Source organism: Eptatretus burgeri, chromosome 10 (genome assembly GCF_056783735.1).
Source record: "Eptatretus burgeri isolate ZD-2024b chromosome 10, Ebu_testis_v1, whole genome shotgun sequence".
In the NCBI taxonomy this organism is placed as follows: domain Eukaryota; kingdom Metazoa; phylum Chordata; class Myxini; order Myxiniformes; family Myxinidae; genus Eptatretus; species Eptatretus burgeri.
Window position 1 is genome coordinate 101,745,135 of NC_140970.1, and position 15,340 is coordinate 101,760,474.

Consider the following 15,340-nt stretch of genomic DNA (forward strand, 5'->3'; position numbering starts at 1 on the left):
GGGCCAACATTTTAATGCAACTGAAGATGACAGACAAAGGCGCTGGGGTTAAGGGAGGGTGAGTAGGGATTGAGAAACTGCAGGGGAAGGCAGGGAAAATAGCCGAGCTCTTCTGTTTTCTGAGCTTCTACCCCCCCGAACCAAGATTGCGAGGGAGAGCAGGTCCTGAGCAAATTGGAGGAGAAAAGAGAAAAACGAAGTGTGAGTTTCACATCGTTAAGAACGATAGGATTATGTGTACTCATTTAAATATCATTTGCTGTGAATATTAGGAGGTTTGTTTCAAAAGTGTAAAAAAAAAAATCAACTTGAATTGGAAGAATTGCATTTGATTTGATGCGTAGAGACGGAGCTTGCGACTTTTGAAACTTTTTTGATGCAAACTCGCATTCCAAAAAGGTTTCGGTGTAAGATGTATAATCCAGGTACATCCAGGTATTCTATAACAATGGTGTAAATATCTGGCTTGGTCTTGTACTTCTAACTTGGTGAAATTTCCTGCTTGTGGTTATTCTCCATCATGGTCGAACTCATGAGTTGATGTAACTTGTGAAAGGCTTGTGCTTACTATGCATGTGATCATGTTGGATGCGCATAACCTGTGATTTTTACCAGCTATATGATCCAAGGCTTTCAAGCTCGTATATGCTTGGTCTCCGTAGAGAGAGCATTCTCGGTTTATGAGCTTTGCTTTATTTCTTCGTTGAACTTTGCTGGGATTGTCACAGAATTTACAGACTGGGTTCAGTATGATTCACTTTTAGAATGTACTGATCCAGACCTTGAGTGTTATTTGTTGTTTATATTTTTAGATCCTCGTGTAGGATCTCGAAGTCTTACTCACGTTGTTGTTCTTCATCTTCTTCTTGTGGACTTTTTTGTTTCACAGCCGACAGTTTTCATCGAAACTTCCTGAAACTTGACATATATATGTAAAAATACCCCGCGCAGACAGTAACCATCTCCAATTTTGAAAATTCCTCCGAGAAAAAAAAGTTATGACATCAAAATATCTCCGCTAATGAAAATCGCGTAAAAAATTATCTCCGAAACTAGGCAAGCTTTTTAAATTCTGTTTGCGGGAATCGAACAGGGCATTCCGCAGAGATGAATTACCGCACATATGATGATACATCACTATGATGTCATTCCTATTTTTTTTACATTTTTTTGTTTCACAACCCAGAGTTTTCATCGGATCTTCGTGAAACTTGCCATGTATATGCAGAAAGCCCACGCGCAGGCAGTAACCATCTCCGATTTTGGAAATTCTTCCTAGAAAAAAAGTTGATGTCATAATATCGCCGCTAATGGAAATCGCCTATACCATTATCTCTGAAACTAGGCAAGCTGTTTGAATTTTGTTTGCGGGAATCAAGCCAGGTGTTAGCACAGATAATTTATCGCAAACCTGATACATCACAATGACGTCATATTCGTTTTTATGACGTCACCATTAAGAGGATGAGGATCTTAGCTCATTTGAGCTTGTTTAATTAATCGAAGGCTTGAAGTGGACCCATATATATATATATATATATATATATATATATATATATATATATATATATATATATATATATATATATATATATATATAAAATCTTCTCTCCTAATAAAAGGCTGTGTGTGTGTGTGTGTGTGTGTGTGTGTGTGTGTGTGTGTGTGTGTGTGTGTGTGTGTGTGTGTGTGTGTGTGTGTGTGTGTGTGTGTGTGTGTCCTCCATAACTCCAAAACCATAAAACCAAGCAGCCTGAAACATTACATGCATACTGAGAAAACTCCAAGGAAGTGCAATAGTGAAAATTGGGTGTTTGGGTTCATTAAAACACCCCTTTTGAAGATAATTGATGGGGTGCTCATCACAACAAAAAAACAACCAAATAAGCCTTTTCAAGATGGCGGCCCGCCATGGTGGCCCGCCATCTTGGTCAGCCCTCTGTGGTTGCTGGAGTCTTCAGCCGCCATTTTGTTCGGCCTATTCAAGGAGGCCTCACTTTGGAAACACGATCTACTCTCTCGGACTAATGAAAGAATATAATCGAAATATTATGTCGGATTTGAGAATCGGATCTGGTGAATAAAATAAGTGTCAAAATTTGAAGTGAAATCCGAAAATTATCACAAATTAGCGATTTTTTTATAACAGTACATTTATCGAAGCAAAGTATTAAACTTAACTTTTTATACTGTTCGGACGATTATATTGAATGAAAGAAAAAAAAATGATCGAATGTACAGCAAGTGTAACCTCATTGAGTGAAACGCCGTGCTTCATCACCTGCTTTGGCAATCCATGTGACGGCACAGGCCCAGGCCCAGGCCCAGGCCCAGGCCCAGGCCCAGGCCCAGGCCCAGGCCCAGTCCCAGTCCCAGTCCCAGGCACAGGCCCAGTCCACAGCGGCCATCTTGGTCCTCTTCTTCGGTAATTACATCCGCACCGTGGGGTCTTCAGGTGGTTCCTGGATAACCTCGTTGATTTGTTCAATCGGGACATTGCACGGGCGTTTCCAGGTGCATCGTTGGATCGAGGGCAATTGGTAATCGCTTGCCAAGCCAGGCGTTCCGTTGGAGTGCTTAAGCCGCTTACCGAGCTGGACGATGCGGTTCGTGTCCTGATCGGGATGTGCAGTGAACAGTTACTACCTACCAGGTGGAGAGAGGTAAAGTTTCATCCCGTATCTAATGGAGGTTCTGCCAGGTTTTTCCTTCGTCCTTGCACCTGTTTCTAAAATATTTGGTTTTCGGATTTGCTTGACGAAGGTTTTATGTTTTCCTTTGTGAGTTTCATAGCAAAACCCATTTGCTGCATAAACGTATTTTTTAAATTACCGAGCCAAATTTTTTTAATTACCGAGCCAAATTTTTTTTAATTACCGAGCCAAATTTTTTTAATTACCGAGCCAATTTTTTTTAATCACCGAGCCAAATTTTTTTAATTACCGAGCCAATTTTTTTTAATTACCGAGCCAAATTTTTTCATTACCGAGCCAATTTTTTTTCATTACCGAGCCAATTTTTTTAATTACCGAGCCAAATTTTTTTAACTACCGAGCCAAATTTTTTTAACTACCGAGCCAAATTTTTTTAAATTACCGAGCCAAATTTTTTAAATTACCGAGCCAATTTTTTAAATTACCGAGCCAATTTTTTTTAATTACCGAGACAATTTTTTTTAATTACCGAGCCAATTTTTTTTAATTACCGAGACAATTTTATTAAATTACCGAGCCAATTTTTTAATTACCGAGCCAATTTTTTTAATTACCGAGCCAATTTTTTTATTTACAGAGCCAAATTTTTTTAACTACCGAGCCAAATTTTTTTTAATTACCGAGCCAATTTTTTTTAATTACCGAGCCAATTTTTTTTAATTACCGAGCCAATTTTTTTTAATTACCGAGCCAAATTTTTTCATTACCGAGCCAATTTTTTTTCATTACCGAGCCAATTTTTTTAATTACCGTGCCAAATATTTTTAATTACAGAGCCAATTTTTTTTCATTACTGAGCCAATTTTTTTTAATTACCGAGCCAAATTTTTTTCATTACCGAGCCAAATTTTTTTCATTACCGAGCCAAATTTTTTAAATTACCGAGCCAATTTTTTTTCCAGCTGTGTATAAAGATTAATGTTTGTGAACATATCCTTGAAACGGCCATGTAAATGTACCGTTGTTATTCGGTGAAAGCTACTCGAGGTTTCTGGGATATATTGTTGCGAATTTGGAAGCGTACTGCACACAACAGCCAGGTCCGATAGATCAGTTATATCGGTAAGTATGTTTCTCGGTAGGGTCCCGTCCTATGTTTAATGGGTGATTAATTGTATGTGCGCTGTGGATTATTTTATAGTTAGGACTTTTACATCCACAACGACAACAACAACACTCTGCTCGCCGCATTTTTCATGCGTGTGCGGATTTCACACCAAATATGGGCACGAAGCGTTTCGTTCTGGCTGCGCACCAAATAAGGGTATGCGTCATTTTCCGCCCAATGGGCGACGCGCAGACCAGACCCGTAGGCGGTCCTTTGCAAGAAGGCAGAGCCGCGACATGCCGTCCACCCAATGGGAGCAGGCGACGAGGGAGCGGACCACGCCCCAAAAAAGGACGACAAAGGAAAAGAGAAGAGAGATTGCGTCCCGTGTGCTCGAGCGCGCTTCTGTCTGGTCTGCGCTGACTGCATCCCGCACATCCGAGGCGTCTCGTCTGGCGCATTACGACAATAGGTCGACCATCTCATCACGGGAGATCACCTCGTCTCGCCTCCTCTGGGTTCGGCTGCCCTGGTCCGTTCCTTGGCGACTGGTGCTCTGGGAAGGTTCGGACGTCGAGCCGCGTGAACGCGGCCAGGTAGCCAGCACGTTCTCTTCCCTCAGCTCGTCTTCCCTCCGAGCTGAAGGGGAAATACAGTCCATCTCTTTCTGGGTATTTGTGTGTGCGTGTGTGTGTGTGTCTGTGGGCCCCATCTGATAAGTAGAATTGTTAAGTGCTTTTGTTGTACATTATTTGCCTTGCTTATTTGGATAACCCTTCCCTTACGTGCTCCGATCATCCCCCGATTATTGTAAATAAATTCCCCTTTTGTTGAATGTACCAGCTCGTCCTTGTCCTTTCTACCATTGGTTTGCCATGGTGTGTATTGGGGATTAGGAAGGTCGTTGCTGCCGTAATTGTGCATTTGGACCGACGGGCCTCGGTAACCATCTGCTCGGGTTACACACGGTTCGAGCACGGTAACGGCTCATTCCGCTCAAGGCTTGCCGAGGGTGTGAATTCCCCGGTAAGCTTTGCCGCATGGGTATTTAGGTATATTGAAGTTGGCAATTAACCCTACTCCACGCGGTCGAATTATTGGCGATTCATGGTCCTGTAAGGGACCCATACCTTCGGACTTATCCGAGGGTCACGACCTAAATTCTGGTGTGTTCGGTGGAGCCGACTCTATGGCTCCCCCTAGTGGTCGTGCTCGCCACCGAGACCCATCCTTACAACAATATACAGTCCAAACTGTAGTCAGTCATCAAACTGACTCCAACCTGCAGATTCCTGAAAAATTGCTGATATCGGCCAAGCTGCACGTGTGTACGTGTAGACACAAATGTGGGAGTTTCTGTTGTTGCCTGCTATCCTCACATGTAGGTGGGGTTCATCAGGATGTGAATCAGAGATCTACTCAGTCTCTCATTGTATATGTGTGTGTGCTTGTGTGTGTCATTGATTGGTATCTTCATATGTAGGTTTCAGAATGTGGAATGGAGTCCTCCCAGGGAAGGCTCAAAGTTTCCACCTTCATTTCGGTAATGGCGCCCAACCGCTATCTCTCAAAGCGGGAACAAACGTACGCCAGGCAATCTGCGAGCGGCACTCAACACCAAGGCTCAGAGACCCATGCAGCAGCTTCGTGCGTCGATCGTCCTCACTGACCCAATATTTAGTCATACACAAGGCTCGGGGTCCATTCCTCATGACCCAACCAAAAGCCAAAGGCCAGCGTCTTGCTTCATTCACCATGTGAGTCATTTCACCTCAACACAAATATGAGCATAATGCCGTCTTCATCACGCGTCGAAGGAAAGCCAGCCGTAAAGCCCTGTTCTTACAGGCCATCTCCAAACTACGTTCTTTCTCGACTGTGTGCGTCCTTCGCTCTGCACTCAACCCTGACTTTGTGTGTGCGCTCCCAATCTCTCGTGATTACTGCACAACCAACTCTTTTTTTTCGACGTCATGCCTAACCACCGTTTCCTCCTCTGGGGTGTGGCTTGCTCGCACGAAACCCGGGAAGGCGGTGCCGTCTCCCGCTCGGCACGCCTGGCTAGTCTCTGATGTCACGCCCATCAATCATCAGCCTCGGTGGAGTGACTTTACCTGCCATCACCCTTGGAGGTGGGGCTTTTGCCTGCTCGGCTGGTTTGCTTGTTTTGTTTTCGTGGTTTTGGTTATAAAAACATAGGGAAAAGTAACGGGGGGGGGGGAATTGCATACTGGGGAAGCTTATTCTTACTCCCGAGCTAACTAACACCACACATATCCCGTGTGGTGACACTTAAGCTCAGTTTCCAGACTTAATTACATTGAGATGTCTCCCACATGTCCAGGGACCAAATAACTCTATTCAATCCTAAATTCCCCATTAAATTTCTCCATCTACCCCCACAACCGTAACAATATATACATATTGAACGGTGTTAAAAATATAAATAAATAAATATATATCTTAGTAGAGATCAGTGAGGGCTTGTAGGATGGCCTAGAGGTATGCACACTTGCCTCCAACCTGTCAAGCCTGGGTTTGAATCCTGACTCAGCTATAAACTGCTATCCTGGTGTTTCACAAGCAGGGTGATTCATAAAAGTGTGTGTTGTCCCTCAGATGAACGTTAAATGGGATTCCCATTTGTTAACATTAGTTTGTGGATGCTAAAGATCCCATGGTGTTATTTGAGAAGAGCAGGTGAGCTATTGCTGGCACCATGGCCAAATTACAAATTCCTCTGCTCTCACCCACAGAGAGCATTGCATCAGTGGCACAGCTTTGCCCTCAGCCAATGATACTTCCCCGCAGCCTTGTGCTGCATTTGAAGGAAGACGTCGATGTACTTTTATTTTGTTTACAGTAATTACATGGACATTGGTAGACAATGGGCATTGACGTGGCATCTGGAATTCGAGCCCGGGTTCCTTACACCACGAGTACAGATGGGAATACCACCATGCCAATTTCAACTGTTGAGAACATTGGGCTAATCCATTCTTCGTTCCCTTGCTTTTTTTGATTGTCACATCAAGTTACTATTAGCAGTGTATAATAAAAGGATACAATTACTCATTACGTCTCCTGATATAATCTCTGATGTCTTTATCGCTTGTTGAAAATGATCAAGCTGAAGGATGTTCACCTGTATCAACTTGCATGTTGAGTGAATTGATGAATGGTTTGCTTGAATCCCTATCAGTATTCATTCTCAAGTAGCTATTTATAATTATTGCTGTTCTTCAACCAGAAATGAAACATAATCTCCAACACCACCTGCCATATTTTCTCAGCGATAACGAAGATGAAGATCATTACATTCTCCTTTCGACTCTGGGCAACCTTACTGGTCAGCTTACTGGCCTTGACAGGAGTGCAAGGGACTACCAGGGAGTTCTACGAGGCTTTACAGATGGCGGTTATGAAAGGTGAGAACAGCACAAAGAAGAGTAGAACAAAATTCATTGAAATGGAGTTGCATGGATATGACGTTTTAACTGAGAGCGATCACGAACGCACCAAACAATCATGAAAATTAAAAAGTCCTAAAAAATAATCTCTGGATTTACGAGATGATCACATTTGTTATGCATCATTCCACATATATATATATATATATATATATATATATATATATATATATATATATATATATATATATGTAAAACCGTGATGTTGGTCTGTGCGTTCGTCTGTCTCCCATTTATGGCGGCTGCTTCCCGTGCTGTGTTTGAAGAGCTGTGCACGCAGGCAGAACTTAACATTCATTTTTGAAATGATTTTTGAAAAACGGCCGCTGTAAATGGAGTGACGCACAATTTAAAATAGCAATATATTTGCCTTCTTTTCAGACAAATCCAATGTCCGCAGTCAGATGTTGCACCACAATTTCACAGTGAGTGGCATAAGTAACTTAGATCTTTGGCTCTGAGTGAAATGAAGAGTGCAACTCGATTAACCTTTTTAAAGTCCATGAAATAATTTACATTGATTAACTTGAACTCTTCATGTCACTGGGGACGGATGCTTTTGCTTGCTCTTCCTGTTGCTGCGGACGAGTGATGCTTGTACTTAAACAATATTGTCACGTCAGAGGGTTCCATTAACACACACCATCTGCGCCGGGGGTCTGAGATTCCCGTGAATGACCAAAATGGTGTTTATTTTTTTACCAATTTACGGTTAGAACATTACCAAGACTAGCACGTTTTCCCAAGGATCACCCAATGAAGACGAACTTGGCAGTGTTTGCAGGGGAAGGCAGGACAATTGGAAAACGCTTCTTATAAATAAAAGGATGTTTATTTCCAAAGTATTCGGGTGGGGAGGATAGACAAGACGCACAATAAATGGGACAGATCTGGCGGTCATACACAAATAGGGATGATGGGACACGCAGACTTATGTACAATGGAAACTTAGGCTTAACCTGCTAATGATACTGACAAATACCAGATTCCAGACACCAGAAAAAGCACGGAAAGAGCAGAGTGCAAGATCAGAAAGGAGGTAGAGACAGAGACCACCGACCTGTCTGTGATGGGAAAGTGATGGGCCCATAGATGCAGCTTCATCGCAGAAGAATCCAATGAACTTGAAGGCCTTGATTCCCTCATCGTCAAGCTGAGCAAGGTATGAGGCAAAGGCTCAGCCCAGAGGGTAAAGCATTAGTCCATTAAGCTGTGGATGGAGGCCTTATATGTGGATAGGTGTGCAAGTGTGCCAAGGAATGACTTTGTATGAGGCCAACTTAGAAATGTGATTTACCCAAGAAAGATCATGGCTGATAGTGAGGCCCAGGAGCTTGAGTGACTGAACTTCCCCAAGAGGATTGTGAGAAAAGTCGATGGAAGGGTTTTCCATATGGTCCTTTTGGAAAGAGAGGGAGTGAGAGACACAGAGAGAGATAGAGACAGAGACAGACAGACACAACTGGGGCAACAGCATGTTGCCCCAGCATTTGCAGAATGACAGAGACAGAGAGAGATAGAGAGACAGACACAGTGAGTGAGATTTGTCAGGATTGAAAGACAAAGTGTTTGAACAACTTGTGATTCGGTCAAGGTCTGAAAAGAGGGAAGAGGCTGCAGCCTGCCTGTCTGAAGTATGAAGGGTGTCACAGCAGAGGGTGGAGTCACCAGTGAATAGACAAATGGGATTTTTCAGAGAGATCGTTGATTAAGATTAGGAATAGGACTGGAGTCCAGAACACTGCTTTGCGGTTGTCATCAGTACCTGCTCGAGTGAACGAAGGTACACTTTCCGATTGCTTGCCACTTGATTTTTTTTTTATTATTATTCAAGTCGCTACACTAGCGGTCGCAACTCCTGCTAATGCGGTACTGCTCTGCAGTACTCCAGCTTTGACAGGGAAAGGAGATGAAAGGATTCCGTTGAGAGCCACATGCTGGCTACGAGAGTAGAGGAAGTCAGGAAGCCATGTGTGGAGTTGGCCTTGGATGCCATGAGCAGAGAGTTTGGAGAGACAGGCAGGATGCCAAAATGTATTGAAAGCTCGAGATATGTCCAGCGAGACGGCTCTGATCTCATGTCCCAGATTGAGGGTCTCCATCCATTGTTGTGAGAGTCAAAGCAGCATGTCCAAGGTAGAGTGACCTGGTCTGAAACCAAATTGGCGATCTGAGATGAGGCCATTGGAGAAAAGGAAGGTTTTCACATCAACTGTGATGATGGATTACACGACCTTGCTGATGACTGGAAGTAAATAAATACGTCTGTCATTAAGGGGATCGTTTTTTGCACCTTTTTTGTCATGTGATGATGTTGGCTGACTTCCAAGTGCATAGTTGATGATTACTGAGTGCAGATGATATGGTATAAAGAGCAGAGGATGTGCAAGAGCAGCAGAGTTGGTTTTTAGGACAAGTGAGCTGATGCTGTATGGTCCAGTTGCAGAATAAGGCTCAAGGAATGCTGGAAACTTCTTCACCTTCTTAGGTGCAAAAGACACGAATCCAGGAGATATGGGCAAATCTGCTCGAGTGAAGTGCCAGACTCACCGGCGTTGAGGAAACTCTCTGAGAATATCCAGAGAGATGTTGATTTTCCCAAGTACATGATCAGATGAACCCATTGGAGCAGAGGAAGAGCAGGAGACCTTTGTGGGGAAGTTAGTGATCACCAAGTCCAGAAGGGAGGAATCCCAGTTGGAAAGTTCACAGATTGAGTCATAAAGGAAGGAACGGATGAAGTGATTGTGATGAGTAAGGCCAGGCAGGAAAATATAATTTCAGGAAGGGAAAAGTTAAACATATTCTATACCAATGCCAGAAGTTTAAATAATAAGATGGAAGAGCTTGAAGCCAAAGTAGATAGCGAGGAGTACGATATAGTTGCAGCGAGTGAGATATGGTTTAAGGAGGAGAGTAACTGGACGACAGGATTAGAAGGCTACAAGGTGTATCGGTGTGATAGGAAGGACAGAATAGGAGGGGGAGAAATCTGGGTAAAGGACAGCATTGCATCAAGAGAAAGGGGTGACATTAGGGAAGGAATAAATGTTGAGGATTCTGTATGGGTCGAGATTAGAGATTGTAAAAACAGTAAGATACTGGTGGGATGCTTTTATAGGGCTCCGGGTGGGAAGGAAGAGGAGGAAGGAGGAGTACATGATGAATTCAAAAGGGCATGTGGTCAGGGAAGAGTATTGATTGTGGGGGATTTTAACTTGCCAGGGATAGATTGGGTCCAGGAACAGGGAAAGGGAAGGGCAGATGAGGATTTCATAGTTTTAGTCCAGGATTGCTTTTTAACCCATTTTGGAGATGAGCCCACGAGGGGGAGTACAGTGAGACCTCCTTTTAAGCAACAATCCCAACGTGGTGCAGGAGGGGGAGATCGGGCAGCATTTAGGAGCTAGTGACCATAACATTGTGTGTGCAAAGATTCTGTTGAGGGTTAGAGTTCAGGATAGTAGGGTAAGGCTATTGGATTTCAGGAAGGCAAACGTGGAGGGTATGAGGAGAGAATTGGGTGATGTCGATTGGGAGACTCTAACAACAGGACAACCAGCATCAGAGAAATGGGAAACCTTGAAGGACCAAATGTGTCGAGTGCAGAGTAAGTACATTCCAATGAGGTGTAAAACTAGAAGTAGAAAGAGACCAGGGTGGTTGAGCAGTGAGATGAGGAACGATATTAAGGAGAAGCAAAATGCATTTATTAGGTTTAAAATAACAGGACTGGAGTTAGATTTATATCATTATTGGAGTAAACAGAGGCAAGTGAAGAAAATAACTCGGCAAGCCAAAAGAGAGTATGAGGACATGGCTAAGAATATTACACATAATAACAAGGCTTTCTTTAAGTATATCAGGGGAAAAGAACAGGTTAGGACCAGTGTGGACCCATTGAGGAATAGCACCGGGAGAGTGTTAGTGATGAAAGTGAGACGGCAGGCTTATTAAACAGGTTAAAAGGTATTTTTTTTTCAACTTTTACACAAGCACAGTCAGGAGAATTGCCAATAGCTGAGAGTATCTATCGAGGAGGTGAGGAAGGGCTTTTACAGAATATCCAGGTTCGAGTGGAGGAAGTAAAGGAACAGCTTGGTTAATCTAAGAGAAGATAAGGCTCCAGGTCCAGATAATATGCACCTGAGAGTATTGAGAGAGGTGGCTGAACAGGTAAGCAAGATGTTAACGGATATTTTCAATAGTTCACTGGAGTCAGGACAAGTACTGGAGGATTGGAGAGTAGCAAATGTAACACCATTATTTAAGAAAGGATCCAAAGAAGAATTGGGAAACTACAGACCTGTTAGTTTGACTTCAGTTGTGGGGAAGGTGTTGGAGACATTAATTAAGGACCAGATGAGGAACCATTTAAATAAATACGAACTAATTAAAGGTAGTCAGCATGGGTTTACCAAAGGTAGTTCCTGTTTGACAAATCTTTTTGAGTTCGATGAAACAGTGTATGATTTGGTGGATGAGGGAAAGGCAGTGGACATAGGATATCTCGACTTTAAGAAGGCATTTGATAAGGTACCACATCGGAGGTTGTCAGCCAAAGTGAGGGCTTGTGGAGTGGCTGGTCAGGTAGCTAATTGGATTGCAAACTGGCTTAGTGAGAGGAAGCAAAGAGTGGCTGTGAGTGGGAGGATGTCTTGCTGGGAGGATGTAAGTAGTGGGGTCCCTCAGGGATCAGTACTCGGACCACTGCTATTCTATATTTACATCAACGATCTGGATAATGGGGTAAAGAGTAAGCTTTCCAAATTTGCAGATGACACAAAGCTTGGAGGTGAGGTGGATAGCAGAGGGGGTGGTGATCAGATACAAGAGAGTATTGATACTTGTATGGATTGGGCAAAAAATTGGCAGATGGAATTTAACCTGAGCAAGTGTAAGGTGTTGGGGATGGGAAAGAACAATGAAAATAGCGATTACAGGATGCAAGGGGTAATTTTGGAGCGTGTCACACAGGAGAAGGATCTGGGGGTGGTAATATATATATGGGAGGTAAGCAGGCAGCAGAGGGGCCAGGAAGCTGTAGGTAAAGCAATTAGGGTTTTAGGCTGTATAAGGGGGGGGATCAATTATAAATCAAAAGAGGTGTTATCATTGTACAGGAATTTAGTGAGGGTCACATCTAGAATATTGTGTACAGTTTTGGTCACCACAACTAAGGAAGGACATAGATGTCATAGAGAGGGTTCAGCGTAAGGCTACGAGATTGATTCCGCGCCAAGCTAGACTCAGCTATGAGGAAGCGGCTGAAGGAGACGGGGCTTTATACACTAGAAAGGAGGCGGTTGCGAGGAGATATGATGGAGATGTTTAAGATCATGAAAGGTGTTGTTAAAATAAGTGAAGATGAATTATTCAACAGAGTAGACAGTGATAGGACCAGGGGTCATAGCTTGAGAGTGAAGAAGAGGAGAGTTAAGACAGTAGTAAGGTAAAAGGGGACTTTCACTCAGAGAGTAGTTAATGCATCGAATGGTCTCCCTGGAAAGGTCGTGGCAGCAGAAGAAGTAGATAAGTTTCAATTAGAATAAGATAGGTACCTGGAAGTTATGGATATGGAGGGGTATGGGGATGTTGATAAGACTTTTCGGAGGTTTGAGTATTGATGGGTGATTGTGTACAGAGTGCTGTTGGTGGGGGTCTTGTTAAGGGGGGTTGTGTGGTTGATGTGTGTTTTTTAACCAAGCCCATGCCCCCTCTCCGAGGGGAAGAAACGAAATAAGTCAATAAATAAATAAATAAATAATTAATTACAACAACAAAAAAATACAAAAAACAAAAACAAAAAAATTCAAAAATTGTTTTTCTTTCATTAATTAAAATGATCTTGGGTTGGTGTGGTGTTCACGCAGGCATGATGGGCTGAATGGCCTCCACCTGTGTTGGATTTCCTTGTTGTCCTTGTCGAGTCAGTCCCATCGAGTCACAGAAATCCTTTGCTGAATTGCCATGGCTGGTGAAAGCTTTGCCTTCTTAATTTCCTGGGACTCTGTGCCAACATTTCAGTCTACAAGTTCCTGCGTCACAGGTGTATTTGCGATACTGTATGTGGTCACCCACGCCCTGGAGCATTCACGACACTTCCCATTTCTTCAAACTTGTCGTGAAGTTAACAGACTGATAGCAGTGAAAGCACCCCTTCACTAGTCTCTGAGCTAGCCGTCTCGCCTGGTTTCAAATCTTGGACCAGTTACAAACTACCATGGTGTTTCACAGGCAGAGCAAGGCATCGATGTGTGTGCCGTTCCTCGGATGGACGCTGAACTGAGCGTCCCATCTGCCAGCATTGATTGGTGGACGGCAAAGACCCACAATGTCCTTCGCGAAGATTATCAGCTGCTCAAGTCCCTATTTCCATTTTGTGCAGCTCATCTGTTCATTGTTGAGGGATGGAGTCATGATGGACGCTGGTACTGCCGATTCTCGGGTTGAGTTCCTTCGACTGCCATATTTGCAGAAATGGCTCAGGTCCAGAATCTCTATCTTCCTGTACTCATCCTAATCCCCATCTCTGAAAACTCCCTCCGGCATGTGAGCTTCCCTCTCACTAAAGTTTTGCCACCTGACTCCTCCATTGCTACTCGGCACTGTAATACTCAGGACTTGTCCATCTGCTCTGTCATCTTCTCTTTCTTTGCTTTTTACCAGATCACTTTCTGAGTTCTGCTTTCCAGCATTATGGAAACTCACAAACGTTACTCCAATTCAAAATAATGATGGCTCTCAACTATTGCAGACTGGCGGTGACCTCTTCTCCCCATCGCATGCAAAGTAATGGAATCAATCATTGTGGGAGACACCAACACTCATCTCTTCCATCACTCTCTGAGCTCCGATCATCGGCTTGCTCTTCTGCAAAGGTCATTCCACTCTGGCTGGACAAGCTGCTTCTTCCATCTGTGTGCCCTGAATTTCAAGAGGTCAAGCCACCTCACTGGACATCTCCTCTGCACTTATCCTTTTCCCAGTCGATTATTTCGATTTCTCATCCATTCAAATTTTTTTTTTTAAATATCCTCAATTAATCTCTGTTACATCATAAATCCATAATGTAATCGCACATTTTTTTTTGGACAACGGTTGTAATCAACACGTCCTTTGAGTTAAATTACGGCGTCCAACAGTAAATGAAATGACATCATGGTGCACCTGCGTGCAGGTACCGAATCTGATGATAATGTCACAAAATGTGATCAGAATTCTAAATTTGTGATAAACCTATAATCGCTTGAAGGTCGGATTAAAATATGACGTCATTTTGCTCCGTTGGGCTTCTGGTACCCGTCGGTGTGTTTGAGTCTTGGGGAGTATCTGCTGAAATCTATCTGTCCGGGTTCTTCCCGACATCTTTGATATTTGATCCTTTCTCTTTCGCATCTCTCTTCAGTCTTTGACTCTTCTTTCTGGGCAATTCCGCAGTTAGTAACGTTACATTTTAGGGACATTCTCATTATTTAGATAAGAGTCCTTTCTCTATCTGTGGATGTAAAGTCTCATTAATGTCACCAGAGATCAACCTAGTCTAGACGTAAAACAGAGCAAAGAATGAAATCATTTCATGAAACATTCTAGAAGAAAGAACTGCTTTTAATGCCGGTTAGTAACGTCCTTTTTTGTAACGTTACTAAAAAGCTTGAGAGATCATTAAAAGCATTAAAAGCATTAAAAGCAGTTCTTTCTTCTAGAATGTTTCATGAAATGATTTCATTCTTTGCTCTGTTCTACGTCTAGACTAGGTTGATCTCTGGTGACATTAATGAGACTTTACATCCACAGATAGAGAAAGGACTCTTATCTAAATAATGAGAATGTCCCTAAAATGTAACGTTACTAACTGCGGAATTGCCCTTCTACTTTTTCACATTTCTCTTTATTTTCTGTTTTTTACTCTTAATTTCTCTTTGAATTCCTGATCTACCTGTCTACTGAGAATTGAATTTTTACAAAAAAAAAATTGTTAGGCTCACTTGGCTGTACCTGGATGGGGTTGAGAGTAGTAGAGTCGCGGCTGAAACCTGAATCCTACCCAGGTTCCTCCTGATGACTCCATCTTTGCTCTTTATACTTATTCAGGTTCCTTCTGATGA

At 42.9% G+C, this 15,340-nt stretch overlaps 2 protein-coding genes across 3 annotated transcripts in view; one reads left to right on the forward strand and one right to left on the reverse strand.

The window, feature by feature from the left end:
- LOC147019307 (protein BTG2-like) overlaps positions 1-2,550 on the reverse strand; it is a 104,108-nt gene extending 101,558 nt beyond the window's left edge. Inside the window, exon 1 of the mRNA XM_085899696.1 lies at positions 2,282-2,550. Coding sequence (XP_085755822.1) covers positions 2,282-2,408 — 127 coding nt within the window. The 5' untranslated portion in view covers positions 2,409-2,550. The remainder of the gene's footprint in view (positions 1-2,281) is intronic.
- The window catches only part of LOC147019309 (fibromodulin-like), a 40,145-nt gene continuing 24,858 nt past the window's right edge, over positions 54-15,340 (forward strand). The window contains exons 1-3 of one of the 2 annotated variants that reach the window (XM_085899692.1): positions 54-201; positions 7,056-7,190; positions 7,614-7,657. In XM_085899692.1, the coding sequence (XP_085755818.1) occupies positions 7,067-7,190; positions 7,614-7,657 (168 nt within the window). In that variant the 5' untranslated portion in view covers positions 54-201; positions 7,056-7,066. The remainder of the gene's footprint in view (positions 202-7,055; positions 7,191-7,613; positions 7,658-15,340) is intronic. The other variant, XM_085899691.1, reaches the window with a different exon arrangement.